The sequence below is a fragment of the Amaranthus tricolor genome, chromosome 9 (genome assembly GCF_026212465.1).
Source record: "Amaranthus tricolor cultivar Red isolate AtriRed21 chromosome 9, ASM2621246v1, whole genome shotgun sequence".
Classification (NCBI taxonomy): Eukaryota; Viridiplantae; Streptophyta; class Magnoliopsida; order Caryophyllales; family Amaranthaceae; genus Amaranthus; species Amaranthus tricolor.
In genome coordinates, this window is record NC_080055.1 from 24,410,300 (window position 1) to 24,434,055 (window position 23,756).

Genomic DNA, 23,756 nt, shown 5'->3' on the forward strand with positions numbered 1-23,756 from the left:
GTTAGGCTATACATGATAAGATAGTTCAAAATAAATCTGATAATCTGATATTTACTCAACTTTAGAATCAAATTAGACTTAACTCGATTTTAAAATAAATTTAAAATAATGAAAAAAATTAAATCAATGTGAACTGACCAGAAACACCTGATTTGAAATTGACCCTATGATCAAATTAAACGGTTATCATTTTATCTCAAATTGATAATCACACCCCTAAGATCCTAAGTCTACTTATCATTGAAGTTGTTTATTGATTAACTTATGATCCAAAATAATCTGTATATAAAAATTAAAATTAAATTGTCAAGATATTTACATACAACTAATAATCGAAATTAACTCAATGTGAGATATTATATAAATCCACATGAACTCCTAAATGGACCTCTCCAATTAGTACCATGCCTACTGTAGGAATAATCAACTTATTCACAAGATATTTAGTTGGCTTATTTAAATCATTGTAATTAGGGAAAACTCTCGTTTACCAAGTTTAGTTTATTTCCTAAATTAGATCCTAATTCTTGTATAAATAATTGGATCTGTAAACTATGAAAATCAATACAAACAGTATTCATAAACCCTAATTTCCGCAATCTTAAATTCTTCATGGTATCAGTGCCAAAGGTGTTTTCCGGGACCGACAACACCATTGGTTATCATCATCTACCCTAAAACATACCTGTCCAAAGAACAAGGGCAGAAACCAACCCAAAACAGCTCATAAAGATGGAATAGATGGAACAAATGTTCAAACTGTTTCAACAAATGAATAAACCCAACATAAACCTTGAAACCATATCTCCTGACCTAAAATTGACCGAAAAGCTAAATTATCAAAATTACACGACTTGGTACAAAATGATGCAGATAGCTTTGGAATGCAGAGGACGTCTCAATCACATCATCGACGATCCTCCTAGCATCACAGATCCAAATTACAGAGCATGGAAACAAAAAGATTCGATAGTCTTGTCATGGATTATTTCGAATATCAGTACAGACCTTATAAACCAATTCTTAGACTACACTATTGCAAAAGATTTATGGAGAGGGATCGAAGTTCTATTAAGCAGTGGAAGGGATGAACTCCAGATCTTCGATCTGAGTTCTCAAGCCAATAATTTGAAACAAAATCGAGACCCTTTGGAGGTTTTTTATGGGAAACTTAACACTATCTGGAAAGAGATAGACCGAAGACAACCAAATCCCATGATACATGCGGAGGATATAACGATTTTCAACACCTTTATTCAAAAGCAACGGCTATTTCAATTTTTGGCCGGAATCCATGACACTTTTGACAAAGAGAAGCGTGACTTGCTACATCAAGATCCACTCCCAACAGTGGAAGTGGCCTATGCCACAATCAGACGAGAAATCTCTAGGCGTGGGATTATGAGCCACACTTCATCACCGGGAAAAATTCCCTCAGAGATAGGGAGTGGGTTGGCCGTTAAACACCGGTCGGATGTCTCATTCCGGCGTAATGAAGAGGATAAAACTCACCTGAGATGCAGTTACTGTGGAGGGAGCCGTCATACAAAAGAAGGATGTTTCAAAATCATTGGCTTCCCGGAATGGTGGGAGGAACACCAGCAGCGGAAAGCCGCCACCAAGGCTCCGTCAAGAACCGGCGGCAAGGCTCACTTGGCCGCTGGCGCTTCATCTCCCACCAACAGACCAACCATTCACATAGAAGCAAAGGAAGACAGAAATAGTGTTGAAGGTGAAATGAAACAGAAAGCGCAAAGAGGCGTATCAGAAGAGAGAGAAAGGGGGAAGGAGGGGAAAGGTCTGGAAACAGAAGCTAGTGAGGAAGGGAAAGGGAAACACTCACACTCCCACCTTTTTATAACCCCACCCTCAAAAAACCCTAAGCCCATTCAAACCCACCGGCCCATTTTGAAACAAACCCATAACCGGCCCATTCTCAATACCACTCACAAACCCACTTACAAAACCCATAAACTTGGTCTACTATGCAAACCTCGTCTATCATCCCCATGGATATTTGATTGCGGGGCTACTGATACTATGACTTTTGACCCCCGTGATCTTTTATCCACTCATCCAAAAACCCGAACCTATATTCAAACTGCTAATGGGGAGTGCGTGAGTGTTGACCAAGCTGGGCCTGTTGCTATTTCTCCCTCTCTCAAAATTAATAATTGTCTTTTAATTTCTAGCTTATCTCACAAGTTATTGCCTATCAGTCAATTGACTCGAGAATTAAACTGTACTGTGCTTATGTCTTCTTCTGGTTGTGTTGTGCAGGATGCTCAGACAGGGAAGACTATTGGGCGTGGTACTGAACGTGACGGTCTATACTATGTGGACGAGGCGATTCAAACGGGTCACACTTTGCTTGCTCAAGGGTTCACAGATCATCAGTTATGGACGTGGCATAGACGTCTCGGACATCCATCACTAGGTTATCTGAAACATCTTTTTCCGTCATTAGTTAAAAGTACTGTAGTCTTAGATTGTGAAGCTTGTATTCTTGCGAAAAGTCACAAACATTCCTACTTTCCTAGTTCAAATCAGAGCAATGAACCATTTATTTTAATACATTCTGATGTTTGGGGCCCTGCTCCTGAATTTAATAAACAGAGTTATTTATACTTTGTTTCCTTTATTGATGATTGTACTAGAATGTGCTGGATATACTTCCTAAAACACAAGTCTGAGGTGTTTGATGTTTTTGTCAAGTTTTACAACATGATTGTCACCCAGTTTAAAGCCAAACCTCAGATACTTCGATCTGACAATGGGGGGGGAATACATGAACCAACATATGGAAAACTTCTTCACTACCCATGGCCTCATTCACCAAACCTCGTGCCCTCACACCCCACAACAAAATGGCATAGCTGAAAGAAAGAATCGCACTCTCCTAGAAATAGGGCGAGCTCTTATGTTTGAAGCCCATGTCCCATCCTATTTTTGGCCTGAAGCCATTGCCTCTGCCACCTACCTCACAAACAGACTACCCTCCAAAGCCCTTCAGTTCAAATCTCCTCTTGAAGTCCTCCATACCTACACCACTGTTCCCTCATTCCACTCCTTACCCCCCCCGAATTTTTGGGTGTGTTGTGTTTGTTCACTTGCCGAAACCTGTTCGGAATAAACTTGAACCTCGGGCCGTTAAGTGTATCTTTGTTGGCTATGGTAATAATCAAAAGGGATATCGTTGCTTTGATCCGACTCAAAACAAATTATATACTACAATGGATTGTGACTTCCTTGAGCATTCTTATTTTTAATCCCAGCTTCGTCCTCAGGGGGAGACTACAGATGATGACTTAAGCTGACTCACATATTCTGTAACTAATGATCTGAACCACAAAGAGCAAGTAGGTAATCCCACAGATATTGCTACGGAAAACATAGTATTACTTTCTCCTCAGGCCGAACCCACCTTGTCTAAGGCATCCAGTGATCAAGAAGTTGTTTCGGAGACCCAAGAGGTATCATCTGAACCAAAGCCTCAAACTAATAATGATATATCGGGTATTGTTAATTCTCCATGCAGATACGAATTACCTCCAAGAAGCAAAAGAGGTGTTCCCCCAAGACGGTATGATCCAGAGTTTGAATCACAGAGATCCCGGTATCCTATTAGCCGAGAGATGGGTAACTTGGCACAAACAGCTATTGCTTTCCAAACCAGTCTATACTCAAGTTCCCTTCCTCGGAGCGCTGAAGAAGCCCTCCAAAACCCAAGGTGGAAAGAAGCAATGGAGGATGAGATCTCAGCGTTGAAGAAAAATAACACATGGGACAAGTGTATTCTACCCGAGAAGAAAAAACCAGTTGGCTGCAAATGGGTCTTTACAATTAAATATCTTGCAGATGGAACTATTGACAGATACAAAGCAAGGCTTGTGGCAAAGGGGTATACACAGACCTACGGGATAGATTACTCTGAGACTTTTTCCCCAGTTGCCAAGATAGACACCATCAGGGTCATATTCTCTATAGCTGCCAACAAAGAATGGCCTCTCTATCAGTTTGATGTAAAGAATGCTTTTCTACACGGCAAGATTGAAGAAGAAGTGTATATGCATGCTCCACCCGGTTTCTCAGACGAATTTGCTCCAGGAGAAGGATGTAAACTTAACAGAGCATTGTATGGCTTGAAACAGTCGCCGAGAGCTTGGTTCGGGAGGTTTACCACAGCAATGAAGGAATTCGGGTATATACAAAGCCAGTCTGACCATACTCTGTTCTTGAAGAAAAGGGACGGTCGGATTACATGTTTAATCATTTATGTGGATGATATGGTGATAACTGGAAATGATAAGAAAGAAATAGAGGAACTTAAGGGAAAGTTATTCATGGAGTTCGAAATGAAAGATCTAGGAAACTTAAAGTACTTTCTAGGAATTGAGGTTCTTCGATCAAAAAGGGGAATCTTCATCAATCAAAAGAAGTATGTCCTAGATTTGTTAGCAGAGGTAGGTATGCTTGACTGTAAACCAGCAGAAACACCAATAATCACCAATCATAAGCTCCAAACAACACCCGGAGAAGAACCAGCTGACAAAGAGAAATACCAGAAACTGGTAGGAAAACTTATCTACCTATCCCACACTAGACCCGACATATCATATGCAGTTGGAGTTGTAAGTCGTTTCATGCACCTACCACAGATCTCACATATGGAAGCTGTATTGAGAATCCTGAGGTACTTGAAAGGCACGAGCAATAGAGGAGTCTTCTTTAAGAAAAATGGGCATCTGGACCTTGTAGCCTATACAGATGCAGATTGGGCTGGCGATCGAGATAGTAGAAAATCTACATCAGGATACTTCACTCTTGTAGGAGGAAACTTGGTTACTTGGAGGAGTAAAAAACAGAAGGTGGTTGCATTGTCAAGTGCAGAAGCAGAGTTTAGGGGAGTAGCAAAAGGAATAACAGAGATACTATGGCTAAGAAAGCTCTTACATGAACTTGACTTCCCACCAAAAGAAGCATGCAAGTTACTTTGTGACAACAAAGCAGCTATTAGTATCTCAGAGAATCCTGTCCAGCATGATCAAACGAAACATGTAGAGATTGATAGACATTTCATAAAGGAAAAATTGGAGAAGCAGATCATCAGTATCCCACATGTAAAAACAGAAGATCAGTTAGCGGATATTCTCACAAAAGGTGTTTCAGCTGAAGTCTTCGAAACTACTTTATCCAAGTTAGGCATTGGAAATCCCATCACCTAACTTGAGGGGGAGTGTAGGAATAATCAACTTATTCACAAGATATTTAGTTGGCTTATTTAGATCATTATAATTAGGGAAATTTCTGGTTTACCAAGTTTAGTTTATTTCCTAAATTAGATCCTAATTCTTGTATAAATAATTGGATCTGTAAACTATGAAAATCAATACAAACAGTATTCATAAACCCTAATTTCCGCAATCTTAAATTCTTCACCTACTTCGTTAGGAATGGAGTAGTATTATTTAATTAGGGAGGGATCAGAGGTGAAACAATCTCATTCCATGCCTATATATTTAGTAATTACTTAAGGGGTGAATGTTATTTGAATAAAAATCATAATTTAAATTAAGAATTTTTAAAATTGAAATATTTTGATTATAATTATTTTATTTTTTATCCTATTAAAAATCGAAAAATCAAAATTTATATTGAACTAAAAAGGAGCTCACTTTTGATTTGGATTATGTTTGAATTAGATATAATCATGTTTAAAAAGTAATGAAACAAGTTCAGTAGAAAGAACTAATATATTATATTGAGAAAAATCAAAATGACGATGTATATCTGATTAAAGAATCACAAAATCAAAACACCTTAATCTCACTTATAACCCCCTTGAGTATAGTGTTAATAAGAAAAAGGATATTGATGAGAAAGTTTAGTGTCCCATCAATTAAGTAACGCTAAAACTCGGGAGAGACGGTCTCATATTGACTATTGAGACTATTTATATGGGTCGGTCTAAAAGCCAAACATTGAAAAAAAATTCAATTTTAACTTCAAAGTTATCAATTGTGACCTTAAAGGTTTCAATTTCAATTTAAATTAAACCTTAAATAGATCAATTAAAGTAAAAAATTTTACTTTTAACTTAAAAATGATTAATTTTAATGTTAAACTGATCAATTTCTACCTAAATATGGTTCTTTTCTCAAAATTTCACAACAACAAATAAATGATTAATAATATTATCAATAATAGTGTTAAAACATTGCATAGTATAAATACTCTTATTGTCTTTGCCACTTCTTTTACCATTATCGTATTTTTAGTTATTTGTACGTATTTTATTTGTTGTGTATATTTAATTAGTTGATTACTATTCATGGTTAACGTAGGTGTAAGTAGTTGGCTTTCGAATAGTTGCAGGTTCCTCTCTCTTTGAAAACCCTTCTTAAGCCGAGGGACTCTTTGACCGCACTCTCCTATATGGGTATGAGCTGTCGTTTCTCTTTTCTCCTCACCCCGACCATAATTATCTATGAGTGAAATACATTGAGTATGATGATGATCTATATAAGTTAAAATATGGAAACATGAAACTATTTGAAAGCTTGACTAGTATTTGAGATTTCAAATCAAGCATTTGACATGAATTTCATGAAATCCAAAATTCCAAACACTATTTTAAAGTTTTAAATTTTTGTTCAATATTTTTAAAGAAAAAGATAGATCGAATAAAACGCCCAAAACTAATTAGATGAGGATTATATCTAAAATATAAATTAATCTATATTTATGGTTTACTCATGAAACAATCCAAACCGTTAGATTAAGTATTGACCCTTATTTTCATCTATGTAATGGAGAGGATCCCAATTCTCAACCCTATTTAGTATAGAAAGTTACTTAAAAATTTAAAATTACCTGACCTTTATTTATAAGAACTTTTTTTTAAAAAAATATACTTAACTTGTTCCTTAAGGTTTTCATGCAACACTTTGATCATTTATATATATTATTAATTATGTATATTTAAAAATTATAAAAAATTTGATATTTAAAAACTACATTCAAAGAAAAATATAACAATGTTGTAAAGTAGTAAGAAAATTAGGATAAATTAACTTATAAATAGTGTAAAAATACAAGTGTTGAATTTTAATAATGACAAAAGTAACTACAAATAAATTAGCTCGTCTTGAATGAGACCATCTTATCATGAGATTAACCTTTATAATTTGTTAATTTATCTATTTGATCATTTTAAAATTGTAAGTGATCAATTTAAGTTTATAAGTGCTCACTTTAAGACCAAAATGTGATCACTTTAAAGTTATAAGTAATCACTTTAAAACGATAAATGTCCATTAAGTCAGCCTAGAAGTGTTCATTCGGGTCATCGAGTTGATTTCGGGTTAGGTGTTTCGGGTCAGTTTGAAATTTGATTTTGTGTCCTTATTATTTTTTACATAATTGTAAATCGGGTCAAATCAAATTCGATTACAAGGTCAGAAAAATTTTGAATCATCATGTTTATTTTAAACACCTCTTAGGCGGTCAGCGTGATAAAAATGATATTATTTGTGATAAATAAAAGACATGAAAGAGACAAATTTAAAAAATGGTTTTGCCTTGTGAAAATTTGAGGTTAGGAATGGAACACAAGAACTGGAAGTGGGCCTTCATTTGATATGATGCCTTCAACTCTGAGCTTCATTCACATCCAATCATCCTATCACTAAACATATCAAAATCATCCTAATTTTTGCTCTTACAACTTTTACAAACTAATAATTTGCATTGAATTTCACAAAAGTGTTACAATTCATCCTTTTCAATGCCAGGATCTATCCATGTTTCAGGTAAATAATATAAATGATAATGCTTTAATTAGTTTTAATTATTTCTATTTTTATTAAGTATAACTTATCAAGTTATTTTCTGTTTTTGCTAGTTTTAGAATTGGTTGGACTTCCATCTTCTCCACAGTCTTCATCTATGTGTAGTATTAAAGGTGTGAGATTTGCTTTCCTTAGATTATATTATGTATGCTTTCAACACCTTCATTGTTAGTATATACAATGCGGTTTAGTTTTAGGCACGTGTAAAGTGTGAAAACTTGTAAGACTATAGATTATTTTGATCTTGGGTAGGCCAGAAAATCCCCACGGAATGAATTAATCCATCATGTAGATTGATAATCGAACACTAGTCATATGGATTAAAAAAAAGTCTTCGACTACTAGACTAGCCTGCTCTTGTGAAAGATCGTAATCTTACGGTGAAATGACTTCAAAAGAAGGTGTCTATTTTCAGATTTTCTTATAACTTTGTATCAATTGGGTTATTTAGCCTATATATAATATATAAAACGCGTCTCACAATAAGACAATCTCGTATAACAATTTGTTTATTACCTTAGTTAGTTTACATAAAATTAGTTTAAATTTAAATTAGATGGCTTTAGGCCCAAAGTTTAGGAATAAATTGTTGTGTTGTTTTATCCGCCCCTTATGTTAATATTGTGGACATATCATGGCCAAATGTAGTTTCAAGTGTGCAAGTAGTAGTGTTTATTTGGGTCATTCGGTCGTTTTTAGGTTAGATGTTTTTTGTCAGTCTAAATCGGATTTTATGTCCACATTAATCTTTATATCAAGTCAAATCGGGTCTAATTTGAACAACTCTATGGACATGATACTTGACCGCCCAAAACCCCTAAATTAAGGGTCTCAAATATTAAATTAGATTAGTTTACATTACATATGTTTTAGTTTAGTTATTACTAATTTGTTTACATGCCCCAAAATACCATTTTGTTTAAACGGGCTTGAAAATTTTATTTATTTTTGCTCCGCCTCTGATTATTGGATTTATGGTTATTTGGGGTGTAATTTACATATCAAAGTTGTGGATTTGTTTTTTCTAATATATTTTTTAACTTTGAATAATGGGCGAATGCAGTGTCCATAGGAAAGCAAGCACATGAGATGCAGGATAAGGATGGAGCCTCTTTGTAAAATCACTTAACTTCATGTTCAATTGATGTTTCTAACACTATGTTTACTTGCTTCTGTTAAGAAATCAACTCAACCAAAAGCTTAAGTTGATGGTCGAGGCCCTAAAATATGTTATATACTCTAACACGCCCCCTCACATGAGAGCCTATTGGGCTAGAAGATGGGTTGTCGTGTGGATGCGCATGTAAAGGCGCTGAATATTTAATTTTAAATGAAGGGTGATTGAGATTCGAACCTGTGACCTCTTATCACGTTGGCTTCTGATACCATGTCAAGGAACTAACTCAACCAAAAGCTTAAGCTGATGGTTGAGGCCTCAGGATATGTTATATACTCTAACACAGCTTCTAATGGTTTATTTTGTACTTTTTTGGATTTATTAGCCCGTTAGCAACTCTAAGAGACAATCTAAATGTCTCAATACTTGATGCTCAAGGGAATGAAATTGCATTCACAGGTTTGTATTTGTAAGTTGTTTTAACTAATCTCGAGTTGAGCAGCAAATGACGTTTTAGTTGACTTTTGATCTATTTTTTCTCAATAACAGTTGACTCAAACAGTTGGGTGGTGGCTTATCAGCCAATACTCCCTGTTAGAAATACTACACATGAGGAATATCCTACATCACCTAAAATAGTGGGTTGTGACTTGCATATAATGCTTAGTGAGTAATCCAATACCATATGATTTTGGAAATAGCTACTCTTGTAAGAAACCGTCTTTTGATCTCAAAATAAGAAATCTACATTTTTATTTTCTCTTTAATTTGTGTTAATTGGGCTATTTAGTCCATATGTCTAACGCGTCTTTCGGAGAGATCGTTTCTAACAACAATTAGTGTTTTGGAAAAGATTGAACATCATCAGGTGTTTATGCAAGTCAAGGCTCATTACCCATGGGTTTGTGGACCCAAGCTCACGGGTGCCTCGTGGGTGTGTCCACATGAGTAGGCCCATTGGGTGATTTTGTGACAAATTATCACGGCCTACACTTTCAGCTCGCCAAACTAATCAACTATTACAACCAACCCTACACCTTCAGCCAACAGTAATTTGCAAAACAGTCTCGACTCGAGTATGTAATTGTAACTGATAGAATTGAGATTGCTTTGCAGATGTTGAAACTAGATCAATTGCGGAAAAAGGTATATGGGATGATCTATTCCCCCTTAAAGGCGGAGGCAATATCCGATTGAAACTAACATTTAACCTTACTCAAAATGAACTAAACCGAATTCGTAGCATGGTAAATATATCTGCCTGAGCTTTTAGATTAATCAGTATCAAAGACAAACATTGTGCTTTATATTTTAGGATGTATTAGATGTGTTGCATTACATGGCCTTTGTGCTGTCCGTCTGTCTCTAGGGCCGACCCTGAGTTTTGAAAAGCTCAGGGCAAAATTACAATAGCGGGTCCTAAATATAAAGTCAGTGTCCGAAGGGAGAAGGATAGTGGACAGATCATACCCGTGCCCCCTCTAAGGAGAGGTCAAAGAGAAATGCGTGCACTAAATACATGCGTGTAGTTTTAGAGCGCTATTATTATTAGGGACCTCGTTTTTTATATTAGAACAGAGCCCCCGAAATGTTTTAAGATGGCACTGGCTTTCAGCAAAAATGCTTTTATATGATATGTTGAAATTTTGTTGATTCACAGAGAGAATCCGCGGCTAGGAAAAAACAAGAGGATCTTATGAAGAGGAGTCATAGTAGTTCAGAACTAGCAGGTTCATCTGGTGGTAGGTCTGCATCATTTTTGTTCCTCAACTTACTATTATCATCATTCATCAATTGTGTGCATTATGTGTTTGGAACCAACTCAATTATAAGTTTAAGCTGATGGTTGAGACTCCAAAATGAGTTATATACTTTAACACGCCACCTCTCCAAAATGAGTTTTATACTCTAACACGCCACCTCACACAAGAGCTCTGTTGGCTAGAAGTGTGAATACAACACGGACCTTCTTCATACATGACGCCGAATATTTCACTTTTTATGAGGCATAGTTGAGATTCAAACCCATGACCACTTGTCACGCTGGTTTTCGATACCATGTTAAAGAACCAACTCAACCGAAAGCTTAAGGTTATGGTTGACGCTTCAGAATATGCTATACTTTCCCGTTCTGAAATACTCACTATATAACGGTATTTAACACTATTTATTGTTCAAGTTTATTTTATATATTACGGCTAATGTATAATAAAAAATATAGTCAACTGGGTTCTTGTTTGAATCCTCTAATCACATACTTTCATAATATTAAGTTTTTATAATTTTTAGATGTGTTTCAATTTATAAATGATCAAAATAACACATTTGATTGCGTAAAAAATTATATGTAGCAAGTATAATAGAAAGAGAAAGTATACTAACATTATGCAAGTCTAAGAGTGAACTTTTTGATTTCGACAAATGTTTTGTTGGCATTGTGAATTGGAATTTATACGAGAAAGTCTTAGTAAATAACGGTTATTTGTAAGGTTAATAAATCACTCTTATGTGTTTGAATTTGATAGGGTGAGAGTTTTGTTATTTTAATTTATCCTTTTTAATTTTATTTATTTTAATATAATTTTTTTTGTCTTTTTATGATAATTTACAAATCACGGTTATTAATTAGTAATTTTTACAGTTCACAAGTTTCAGTCAAGGAGAGTAATGTGGGACCTACCAACAACCAAGCTAAATCCGGTGTTAATTTTGTGAACAACGGTCATGCTGATCAGAAGAAAGAAGTAATGCTTGTGATCAACTGTCATGTTTCAATTAAATTTTTAATGTTAGTTCTTTGATCATAAAGAATTATACTCTTCTTGGAAATAGGGATTCACAACGTCTAAATCAACCGGGGCATTCAACAAATTGCCGGATCAATGGATGAAAGAGCGAATTCAGGGACGAGACATGAAGCAGCAAAATCAGTTGGATAAAAAACCGAGCAATGTAAGGAAAATGATACTAACATTTGAAACTAGTTTAGTAAAGGTATTCATTGATAAATATGATCATACAGTGTTGCATAATTTACTAGTTAATTCGTCTTTTGAATTCGCAATTCTCTCAAAATGGCAAAAAAATAGCCATAACCCACCATAATTTACTTTTTGCAATTTGCGTAATGTGACGCTGGATGATATGTTCGATTTGATAGACAATAATAAATGGTCGTAACGGTAATGAATTTGCATCGAATTTTGTTAGAATTTGTTTCATCTTGATGTTCATCGCAGCATTTCTATCTCAAAAGGTAGTTTTTACCATAAATTTTGATCATTATCATGCATGGACTCAACACTCAGGCATGGAACATTCTTCGGAATGATACATATAAACTTTGTAGAGTATATATAACATATCATGGAGTTTTAAGCATCATCTTAAGCTTTTTGTTAAATTGATTTCTTGACATGGTATTAGAGTCCAAATCATTAGTTCATATCTCATCACACCGTTCCTTTTAAGTGCGATTATTAGTGCCAAGTATGAGAAGACTTCTGTTGTATTCAAACTTTTAGCCCAAAGACCCTCGTATGAGGGGGCGTAATAGATTTTATGACACGTCTCGAGGCTTCAACCTTCAGCTTAAGGGTTTGGTTGAGCTGGTTCATTGACAAAACTAATTAACGATATGATTTTGACTATCAGGAAGAATCACCTGCTACTAATAAAACGATGGCAAGAACTGAATTAAGCAGTAGAACTACAGCTGATATTCCCTCCAAAGTCGCAAGCGTAAAGAAGACGGTTACTATCAACACTAAACCAGTTTTTACCAAACTAGAAACCTCGACTCCTTCATTGCCGGAGGAAACAGAGAAAGAAATTGGCCAATTAACCAATAAAACTGAAATGGATCCTCCTAATGTAACTCCAAGCCTAAAGAAGCCTCTTTGTAACAGTAGTAAACCAGTTTCGTCGAGATTTAGAATAGCAGCGTCTCTGTTAACAACAGAAGTAGGAAATGAAAGATGGGGCGTGTTATCTGATAGTAGTGAATCAAATGAAACAACTTCGGTAAGAATTAATACGAATGTGGATGCTCCTATTAACACGAAACCTGCATTGTCGAGATTTAGGACTCCACAATCGCGTTTAATCTCAGAGACGTCAGGAAAAGGAAAAGTGTTAAGCAGTAATACCCAAAAAGTGTATACATCTGAACGAACTACAACATTTTCTTTGAAGACATTACTCGAAGCTTTACCAAGACTAAAGAAGTTTCCTTCCGATAAATTCAAGGAGTATGAGTTTTCTACAAGTGATTCTTATCTAAAGGAGAAAAAATGGAGAAGCAAACGATGGAAATCTTCACAAGATAGAGCAATATCGAAAGCCTTTCATGGGATTGAGCATCATGCAATCGATAGTTTTCGTGGATGGATATTCTTGAACGAAGTTATTTACCGGTGTGTTGTAAGTGATGATAGACCGTTTGAAGATCGTGTTCCTGAAGATTCTCATTCTGATTGCAGCCCTCGGCTAGATGACCATGATAAGGTCAGTCCATAGATAATGACCCACAAGATCGAGCTTTAACTTTCGTCTTCCTATACACTTTTTTCGATTAATAACTGCATCAATGATCTATTAATTTTGAGTTTCTGCTGCACAAGAACCTTTTTTTTAGCACAGTATTGAATATTTGTATGTGCTTATTTGCTTTGTGACTGGGGAAATCTAGACCCGGGCTGCCTAGGCAATGTCCTTGGTCGCTTGATTATGTACCTTACGACATTGAATTGTGTAACACAGATGTATGCACGTAGAAATGAATGCCCGGCCTAGCTTACACTAGTAGTGTGTATTCGCTCTTGTTTTGTGATGTATTGTTTTAGAGCTACAAATACCAAAAAAAAAAAGAATTTCATGGGTGAAAATTGCTTGTTATTCACTATACACTACTAGTTTAAACTTTTAATTTAAAGTTTCTCCGAGTTTCAGGCGACACATATGGTTGATAAGAGTAAAAACGAGAAAAATTCTATTGAATCGAACAACTCGGAGTCTAGCGAAAGACATAGCAACAAACTCTTTACTGGACCAACCGGGCAGGTTTTGTTACTGATTACTTCTTTACATCATTATCATCATCATACTCAATATATCCTGCTCATATAAGTTATGATCGGCGTATGGGGATTACTTCTCTACATGCTAGTTGTATTTACTTATTGCTTGTACATGTATAAAGTAAAATGTTTTAGTTTTGCAGGTAATGAGGATTGCATTGATGGTAGGCTTTGCTCTCCTTGTAATCTTCAAAGACAGAAAAAAATAAAGGTAACATTTTTACTCTGCTATCACCAAATCTCATTTAAGACAGCCACACCTTAAAACAATTTTGAATTGGGCTATATAATCAAACTAAATTAATTAAAATATTCATTTTTGTACTTAAAATATCATTTTATATAGTTGTTTAATGTCAAACAAGTCATTATAGATGTTAAAACTGACAGTTAGGATATTAGAATGCTCATTTTAGTTGTTTAAAAGAGCCACTATATATGTTTTGCTGTAAGACGATCTTATGAAAGAATTGCTCATAATCTAGATCTTACCGGAAATATAACTAATTGTTAAAGTCTCTTAATACTTGCAGTGAATACAGGAAGGGGTTGATTTGCAACCAGTGTAGGATGAGAGTTTCATACATAAACATCAAATTAAGTCTATGTAAAGATACACAAATTACTTTTGCTAATGTAGTACTAAGTTCCTTATTTTTAATTTCTTTTGTTATTATTTTTAATTTCTTTTGTTATTCGGATTATTCATTTAGTTTATATATTTGTGAATATTGAAGACACGCGCAAGCAATAACGATAAGAGGAACAACTTCAAGAATAAAGACAATGGATATTGGCAATGGTCGTGAGCAAGCAATAAAATTAGAGGACTGCGGGAGGAAGACAAGCAATTTTTGGTATCTTAGGAAACCACTTAAACAATAAATGTATTTTCTTATACTATGTTAAGGGTTTAACTAGAAAATTTGACACAAACTAAGAAAACAAAAAAGTTATATAGTAAATTTCAACTAAAACAAATACTTTAAACTAAAAAATATAAAAATATATAAAAATATATAAATGATATCAAAAGGGTCAATTTGATTATGATCATGCTATACCATAAAACATGTTCACAATCTGTTCAAAACAACCAATACATCAAAGAAAATCTTGGGAATACAATCCTCGCCATTATTGCACTGCAAGATCTTATCATGTTTTTTATTCAGAATAAGGTAAGAGAATTTATTCAAAATAAGGTAAGAGAATCCCTACAAGAGGAAAGAGGGTGCTAACCCTTTGTGCACGCCGCGAGTTTCGAATTACTTTTACAAAGGAAAAAGAAAAAACACTCAACCCTCAGACTAACCCATGATTATATGCAAATTACTAGTTAATTGTAGAGACAATTAAGTAAATTGTACAGCACATTAATACTACATGAAGGGGGAATTTATTAGCCTTCAAATACTAATTTACTATTAACTAACAAAAAATTTCCCTAGCTGTGAAAGAATGAGATACACTACGACAAGCATGCTTTCGTAACTATTACACAATGCACAAGACATTATTCAGTTGATGAGAGTGAACCGAATTGATTAAAAGCTTGAACATTGATCGTTCACAATGAGCAGCTGGAAGGAAGTGAGCTTATTCTGTATGATAATTAACCCCTTCTAAGTATTACGAACCCACTGGCTTGCCGTTTAGTTTGGGAAAAGGGTCTTGCTTGCTCAGAACTACAACTTTACTCTTGTGCGCAAAATACCCTTTGATAAGGTTTTTATATATTAGAATTGCAACAATACATTCAACCTGCATCAAGGCACGAGTAAAGATTAGCCGATCTGTAACAAGTTAATAGCCAAAAGAAGAAAAAGAAGCTATCAACCTCGTCAACATCCATGTCTATTTGAAGCCATTTCAGTGCTCTGACGATAATATCCAATTTCACCTGATGCGCTTTGCTTGAATCCTTTTGCTTTTGAATAATATAGCTAAAAATGTAAAAGAATACATCAACAAATAACCCACATGATCGAAAATCCAAACAACAACATTCCATTCCATTACCCTAATGCCATTAAGTGGCTCCCACCTAGGGTGGGGTTTGAGAGGGTTGGATGTACACAACCTTATCCTTATTGGTCATAGAACTAATAAAGAGGTTGTTTCTTATTAACCCTTGATAGCAAACGTCACTTCACACAAATAAGAAGTGCGTACGATTTAATGAGTGATTTTTACTTAAGTCTGTTATAATCCAAAGTAGGAAGAAAAAATGTACTTACATCTTTTTGAGTAATCTTCTATAAACTTGTAATTCAAGTTTTTCCAATACAAGGTAGACACCTGATCTCAAAAACCTAATCAAATACACATCACTAAATCAGCTTCATAAAGTATAGCTAGTCTTTTCTTATGAATGGGTAGGCATTATAAGCATGGCAAACCTGTCCTCATTCTGTTGGAGAGCACATCGTAATAGTCGAATATCACCCCTTCTAAGTGCTAGCAGAACGTCCTGATACTGCATGGTCCATACATTTTGTCAATTTAAGTTGTATATTACTAGTAGCAACAAGCAGGTCAGATGTGTTGAACAATTTGCATAGTTCTAGTGCTTAATATTTGAAGACAAAAAAACTTTCAATGAGTTAGTCTTTGGGTATCGGGCATAAAGAAAGATCAGATATAGTAACCCATGAACCAACAATCAACTTCGGGTACATATTCAAGTGTTAAGGCGACAAGGTTCACATTTCTGAACATAAGGACCTTGTCCTAAAATAAGAAACGAGTGGGGACATTGCCTTGACACTACCGATGCATAAATACACATTTAAGGTTGGCATGTTTGCTACATTTGGTGATAATTCTTTCATGAAACCCCTTTAAACATAAGTTGCGTGTACTCTGCAACTTCTGTTTGTTTGTAGAGTTTTTCTCTAAAATATCAAGATAATCAATGTTTCAGGGTGAATATTGAGGTAAGGTTTCCACAAAATATTCAGGGTGTCAAGTGTCTGGATAATTAAAGATACAAAAAGAGGAGTCAAACAGACATGACCAGCTGAAAGAAACGTGCAAAACAACATATACATTATACCTCAAGAAGATTGTACTTCTGCAACAATAAATCTTCAGGCATGATACCTATTGAAAGCTTCACGGGTATCAGATATTTGAGGATCATCCTATTATATCCACACACACAACTAAAATTAGGGAACCCAGCTTACAAAACAATATTATAATGATAAAATCTGTAAGAAATGCTATCAGCCTATTACAGAAACAAATTTTATCAATGCCAAGAATAGGGACACAAGCAATTCTTTATCCATATTAGATTATAGTTCCAGGTACACTATGTAGAAGGTAAGAGTTAAGACCATAAGGTTGCGTTTAGAAACAAGAAATTTATTTCAAATTATAGATTTGAATTATAAAATCATAAATAAAGAATTTGAGAATGATAAGGTTTGGACAGTCATTCTCAAACTCTCAACTATATTTACTTTATTATAAGGGTGGAATTGGCTTAAATTCTAATTTGAATAATTTCATTTGCCAAGCACCAAATTTGAGCAAATTTTAGATTTCCAAATGAAATCATGGTTCCCAAACACAGCATAAGTATTTGAATTTTTTAATAAGTTTAACTCAAGCTTATCAATGGTAGAAAGCTTTTCGAGCAGAGGCAACATCTCATAAAAGATAGTATTATCACCAAAAATTAGCTTGCATAGAGTAAATTATAGCACAAAACAAAAATTAACAATAGAAAGCAATTATTATGTGCACAACAAATTTTATTGCCCTAAAGTTAAAAGTGAAACCCCCAAAGAGCAAGGCTTCAAAAGATGCGTTTTGATCTTTACAAGCATATAGGCCTATCCAATCTCTAAACACAATGAAAAATTTGATGAGCATCACTTGTATTGAAAATCTCTTCAAATTTAGACATTATAGTTTCATTTTCAAATAAATACGTTTAAAAGAATAGAGATGGTGCAGAAGGGAATGCGTACTACACCTTATATTGGATTCATGGTCAGGATGGCAATGAGCTAGAGCATATGACAATTTCTGATCAGCCTGCAAGTTGGAGATACACTTCTAAATAAGATCATGTGCAGACCATAAAAATTTTTATAACAGCAAAAAAAGTCAAAAGTTAACAATGCACATTTTTTTAAAAGCAAATAAGCGTTAAGTCATTGTTTCATAGATTTCTTCACAAAATTACTCAATCCACAGAAAACGTGGCCAAATCTGGGGCTACAATATTTACATGTAATGCAAGTGACTTGGTGAATATGGTTGTCTTTCTGCATTTTCAAGGGTAAGTGCACGAGAAAACTGTCCTACCTACTTTGTACTGCTTAAAGAGTTCAATGCGTAGTGAACCTCAGGCCATTATAAATTTGATAAATCCAAGATACATTCAATCTTCACACCCAACAGTCATATGGAATATGGATCATGCTACTGAAAGGCTCTTATTTGAACTAGCGAACACACATCATTCAGTACTATCTTAAAATAAATACTTGAAACTTAACAAAGTAGTATATAGTAATAAAAGAAACCAAATATTTGCAAGCTATCCAGTGTTCAATATGCAACATAGACATAGAAAATGGCTTCTTATGACCCGGTCCCGGCACAACAACCATAGACTCTTTTTACAAGTGATCCATTCTCAAAAGTCAGAACTGATCAAAATTCCCAATTCCCAAGCATGTCTTAGCATCAAGGCTTTGACAAGAAGTACAACTACAGCTTACGATTTTAAGCATTTGGAGAAGGGAGACAACAATTCCATGGACTTACTTCCACAATAAAATGACCGATAAAGAGAAGCAGATGCTCGGCATAGAACATGTGAGACTTTGAGGTATCAGTGTAAAGTTAGGGTTTAGAAACATCGGTCAATGCAGATATTACAATCCGAAGATCTTGTACGCTTGAATAAGAAAAGCAATCATACAAAAAGATTAACAACTAATAAGCAGAAGATCACACTATCAACGTTTTAAGACCTAAGAACTAAGTTCTGTGAAAAAATACTCTAGATTGAATATAGATGTTTGCCTTTCCTGAAATCAAACCCTGCATATTTAATTCCAGAGATTGATGTCACAGGTGGTCATGCTGACATCTCAATCAATTCTAATTTATTGAGATAGGTAGAGTCTGGTAGTCTGAAAAGGAGCATTAGTATGTAAATACAAAAGCCAACCCTATATGATAGCTCATCGTGTTCTTTCAATCACATTTCATCCTAGATTATGAAGTTAAACTTAGTTGATCATTATTGCCTTTGATTTAGATAACCGGTATATTGTTCCAATTGTGAGTATTTCACGATATATGTTGAAATGTGTGGGCATGGGTATGGGTGAAAAGGCAAAAGCTGTTTTAGTGGTCAAAAGACTTAATTTACATGCAGTTGTTACTTGTTAGTTGCCCCACTATCCTCTCACTCTAGGTGAGTCCATAACAGGCTGTTCAAAGGACTTAGTTTCCCCTACAAACTCTCGTCTTAGTAGTGCAGATATGTTTAAAATTTACGCTCATAAGGTTTAAAAGAAACTGGTTTACAAATTAATACTATTAATAATATGTAACTTTCATAAACTTCTAGTAATTAACTAGTGTTTTAGCAGATTCATGGATTTCTGCGACTCCGCCTGTAATCGTTCATCGCTCATTTCTAATGCCGGCTAAACACTTGGACATTTCAATTTGGTTTGGAATGTTGAAACTTTTACATAAAAATAGTCAAGTTGGACACTTGGACATGTGTCGGACATGGGTATACGAGTCCGGGTAGCATAGGTTAAAAGTATAATAATAACAACACTGCCATCAAATCCAACAACATTGTTGAAGCTTTAATCCCAAAAGATGATGCCAACTACAATATAATCACACAAAACATTACAGAAAACGGAAATATACTCACAGCCGGAAAATTTTCGTTGAAAACTTCAAGACGACCTGTATAATACATGTAAGTCACCTACAATAACATAAGAGTGCAACGTCTTCTCAATATTATATTCATAAAATTGAATACCTATAAAGATATCACAAAATTTGGAATGCAAACGTTAGTACCTTATCTCTGGTAGGAAACTCCTCAAAATCAAAGATACGGGCAGTCTCAATACTTCTTATTACACTTCGACAAAGATGTACAGTACCGAGCTGTAATGAAGCCAATCACAAAACACAGTCAAATTATCAGATAACTTGCAATTCTAGACCTAACGAAAAAAATAATGATTGAGATTATGTATGACTGAATTTAAGTCTATTGATATGATAAAAACTAATTGGACATGAATAACAAAATAGATGAATGAAAAACAAAATTTCTTACAAAATAAGAAAGGAAAAATCGAAACATATAAGAACTAAGGAATAACCAATATGCACCTTGAAATAGATTTTGAACAGCTGGCAAGTCACATGTAAGGCTCCAACACGCTTTGGCCCTTTTCCCTGCCAAACACAGCAACGTCTATCAACAACATTCAGGCAAATCACTGGATCAAAGCATTAAGCCTGTAACAGCCCTCTTCTATTCAAATAAACACAATAACTTAATTGAACACAAGTGTCATTCATAAACACAGTAAAATATGAACAAAAGACTGAATTACATTATAGAGATCAAGAATATGAAACCGTTGAACGTACCCAAATTGCAACTAGGGATGGGCATGACAAGGTTTTGGTTAAGTCCAACTAGACCCAAACCTCATCTAGGATCTGAGTCCAATTCTTTTATTTATTTTTTATGTCAACTTCTCAAAATTAATTTCTTTTAAAAAAATTATAAGATAAATTAAGCTTGACACAAGAAAAATCAGACATAACAATATTATATTACTAATTGAGTCATCCATAGTCACTAGTACAATGTAAAGAAAATTATGGTTACTCCATAGAGTTCAATTCCACCTTCATCAATAAGCAATTAAACTCCAATTTTTAGTCAAACTCATAATTATAGTACCTAAAAAGCTTTTCTTTAAAATATATGAATTTTGTGATGATAAAGAAAGTTCTAGATTTTGAGCAAGGAAGGTAAGATTCTAAAGGGCTACCCTAAAGTTCACAAATAAAACCAAACCCTGAATCCATAGGGTCCTAATCTTAGACAAAGATCCTTAAACTAAAATTGGATTCATTAGGGTCTAGGTAGGTCCAAGCAGTGTCTTTCGCCCAAGTGCCATGTTCATAGCTGGTTATAACTTGTAAGATTGACTAAAAGAGATTTTATGATATGAAGTTTCCCAAATGAGATAAAAAGCAGAAATATCCAATAGTATTTCTATCTCTTTATCCATTATTCATAAACAGTCACATTTGAAATTATACCATCGGGATGATATATGAAATCGCATACGGAAGCAATTATTACAAACGTTGTTAACAATATTAGAGCTTTGTAAAATGTGACACCAAGTAAAATTGTTCGAAGAAATTTTCAACCATAGTATCCTCAATCCCCTACATGCATATCTTCACCTATGTTGCTTCGACTTTTGAATGGGGCTAACGTGACCATATCTGACAATCAAAATTCTGATATGGTTAGAAAACTTCATTCTTAATCACTTAATTTTGGATCAGTGGAGACTATATTATAAAAATGTCAAGTCAGGAGCTTAGACACCTTCTCAGTTCTGATGAAAGATGGTTCCCAAGTTGAGTAACATATGTTATCTGCAATCCAGGGACCTCTAACATCCAATTGCTCAACACTTCTCAAAACTTTCAAAACACATCTAAGCATTTTCAAAATTTAAGCTATATTATCCTAGCTACTAATGGAATTTAATTTAATTTGCCCTTCCAAATGTAGTGGTAGTGTTAACTTTGGAAAAATCTACACAAAATATCACCCTTCAATTCATAAAAACGAGCAACTTCTATGAACAGATCAAATCAAACCGCTGAGAAAAGAAAATAGAAAAACATACTGCAAGGACACCAAAAACTTTCATGAGAAAAGAACCAGCTGCCTTCAATTTATCTGGGCTTTTTCCACTTGACGCCAACTCCCTATCAGCCTAAAATCACAATTTCAAAGTATCAATGTAACAATCAACAGAACAGTAGTACAGTACTGCCACATTTATTCTAATGCATCAACAGTTAAGAGTTCATGTTATTCCTACCCTCTCCGCAATAACCCTAATCTCATAAGCAACCACGTATAATGCTTCTAATGCCCACGCAGACTCCCAATTCCGAAATTCCTGTATAAAGGCACTAAACACAATAACCAATTCAAAATTACAACCCCAAATTCAATCTTGAACTAAAATTAAAAAGCAAAAAAGTACAATAAACAATTACTTGGAAAATTTCTCGTAGGAATTATAAGCATCAACCAACTGACCAAGCTTGTAACACTGTAAAGCGCGAAGTAGGGGTGATAACATTTCACTTGATTGTCTGATTAACCTACTAACATCCTGCAAGATTCAAACCAAAGGAAAATTGAGATTTTTCCATCAAGCTATAAAATTGGAGTGTATAAGCGGATCAAATTCGAAATTAGAGTAAAACCCTAGAATGGAAAAAAAGACCTGGAAAACATTTAGAGCGTCGGCAACGGCGAGGAGTTTGGTATTACCGGAAGAGAGAGAAAGAAGGCGACGAAGAGAAGCTCCATCTTGAGTAGCAATGGCGTCGGAGAAGTTGTTAAGGTAGTCTGTAATTTTTCTGTGCGCTTCGCCCATGCTTATGTACGCCATTTTTTTCTTCCTCTTTAACTCTTTGTTATGAGTTTAGAGAAAATGAAGCAATAAGAAATTAGGACTTGGGATTGGGAGTAGACGAGTAGTACTAACACTAGTATTCAAGAGTTATTAGACTAAGTCAGCTTTTTATGCTATTTTTAGTGGTCGTTATATTTATGTTTTAAAAATTAATATTAATAATTTAATTTTTTATCTATTTATGGTAAATAATGACACATTTAAATTATTTTTTGATAAATCAACATTTCAACCACCCTTTAATTTGTCAATATTCATTTCCCATGTTTTCAAATATAAATTCTTCCACCCATCCTCCCTGGTTTCTTTTGATGTAGTATCAAAGAGAAAGGGACGGTTTTAAAAAGTATTTTCGCTTTAAAATACTTGTACTAAATATATTTTTGTGTAATTTAATGTATTTGTCGCATTTTTGATATTTAGAGTTATAAATAACTAAAAATTATAAAAATTTAATATTATGAAAATATACGACGAAACGAATAAAATAAGATCTCACATGACTATATTTTTTTCTCGTATAATAGTCGAAATATGTAAATTATCATAGGATAAATATTGCAAAAGTTAGTTTGGTGCAAGCAATATGAAAAAAAGAAAGTATAAATTTTTTATAAGAAATAAAAAGAGAGATTAAAGTATGTAGATAAAGTTTAAAAAAATTATAATATAATCCCTCCTATTCTTTCCACTAGCCCCATCTTTTTTTAATTATTCAGTAGTCACTCTTCATTTGCATTTAGTTCTTAATCTATAAGTTAAAACATAGTCATTTAGGATCTTACTTAATTCGTCTCAATACAAGGATTGTTATTATTAGCTTTTTATAATATTTAATTAAGAACAATTATAGATATTACACAAATTCTAGTGAGAGACAGTTTCTTTAAAAACCATCTCCAATTGAGTTGGCCTATTAGGGAAAATGTAGAGTAAGAGTAGGCAATAAGTTTTA

The 23,756-nt window shown here is 34.3% G+C and overlaps 3 protein-coding genes across 7 annotated transcripts; 2 read left to right on the forward strand and 1 right to left on the reverse strand.

Moving 5' to 3' along the window:
• The first annotated feature begins 741 nt into the window (after positions 1-741).
• Positions 742-2,880, forward strand: LOC130823415 (uncharacterized). The gene is made up of 2 exons (XM_057688034.1): positions 742-2,266; positions 2,381-2,880. The coding sequence occupies exons 1-2, from the start codon at positions 742-744 to the stop codon at positions 2,878-2,880; spliced, it is 2,025 nt and encodes a 674-aa protein (XP_057544017.1).
• Positions 2,881-7,584: 4,704 nt separating this feature from the next.
• On the forward strand, positions 7,585-14,703 carry LOC130824431 (uncharacterized). Of its 5 annotated transcripts, XM_057689435.1 has the most exons (13): positions 7,585-7,811; positions 7,904-7,963; positions 8,914-8,965; positions 9,353-9,426; positions 9,517-9,633; positions 10,084-10,214; positions 10,628-10,713; positions 11,609-11,711; positions 11,800-11,919; positions 12,622-13,473; positions 13,918-14,028; positions 14,189-14,256; positions 14,579-14,703. In XM_057689435.1, the coding sequence occupies exons 1-12, from the start codon at positions 7,787-7,789 to the stop codon at positions 14,252-14,254; spliced, it is 1,797 nt and encodes a 598-aa protein (XP_057545418.1). In that variant the 5' UTR covers positions 7,585-7,786; the 3' UTR covers positions 14,255-14,256; positions 14,579-14,703. The 5 variants fall into 5 exon arrangements, with proteins under 5 accessions (XP_057545418.1, XP_057545419.1, XP_057545420.1 ...); XM_057689436.1 differs by lacking the exon at positions 9,517-9,633; XM_057689437.1 differs by lacking the exon at positions 9,517-9,633 and having other exon boundaries at positions 7,775-7,811; positions 8,914-9,436.
• A 388-nt stretch (positions 14,704-15,091) lies between these two features.
• LOC130824433 (enhanced ethylene response protein 5) lies at positions 15,092-22,885 on the reverse strand. Its single transcript, XM_057689442.1, has 13 exons — positions 22,610-22,885; positions 22,377-22,495; positions 22,196-22,289; positions 21,998-22,087; positions 20,445-20,510; positions 20,124-20,213; positions 19,969-20,025; positions 18,034-18,095; positions 17,104-17,191; positions 16,448-16,524; positions 16,286-16,360; positions 15,886-15,991; positions 15,092-15,809 (listed from the first exon to the last, which is right to left on the reverse strand). Exons 1-13 carry the CDS (start codon positions 22,775-22,777, stop codon positions 15,678-15,680), a joined length of 1,224 nt encoding a protein of 407 aa, XP_057545425.1. The 5' UTR covers positions 22,778-22,885; the 3' UTR covers positions 15,092-15,677.
• Between the last annotated feature and the right edge of the window lie 871 nt (positions 22,886-23,756).

What these genes read in the sequence shown, in the direction of transcription:
- LOC130823415 (XM_057688034.1), top strand. Translation starts at nt 742, where the DNA reads ATGGAACAAATGTTCAAACTGTTTCAACAAATGAATAAACCCAACATA. An exon ending in TGTGCTTATGTCTTCTTCTG is followed by an intron (nt 2,267 to 2,380) that starts GTTGTGTTGTGC and finishes TGCTTGCTCAAG; the next exon opens with GGTTCACAGATCATCAGTTA.
- LOC130824431 (XM_057689435.1), top strand. Translation starts at nt 7,787, where the DNA reads ATGCCAGGATCTATCCATGTTTCAG. An exon ending in GATAAGGATGGAGCCTCTTT is followed by an intron (nt 8,966 to 9,352) that starts GTAAAATCACTT and finishes TGGATTTATTAG; the next exon opens with CCCGTTAGCAACTCTAAGAG. An exon ending in ATGCTGATCAGAAGAAAGAA is followed by an intron (nt 11,712 to 11,799) that starts GTAATGCTTGTG and finishes TCTTGGAAATAG; the next exon opens with GGATTCACAACGTCTAAATC.
- LOC130824433 (XM_057689442.1), bottom strand. Translation starts at nt 22,777, where the DNA reads ATGGCGTACATAAGCATGGGCGAAGCGCACAGAAAAATTACAGACTAC. An exon ending in TTAGGGTTATTGCGGAGAGG is followed by an intron (nt 22,088 to 22,195) that starts GTAGGAATAACA and finishes TTGTGATTTTAG; the next exon opens with GCTGATAGGGAGTTGGCGTC. An exon ending in CTCCAACAGAATGAGGACAG is followed by an intron (nt 16,361 to 16,447) that starts GTTTGCCATGCT and finishes GTATTTGATTAG; the next exon opens with GTTTTTGAGATCAGGTGTCT.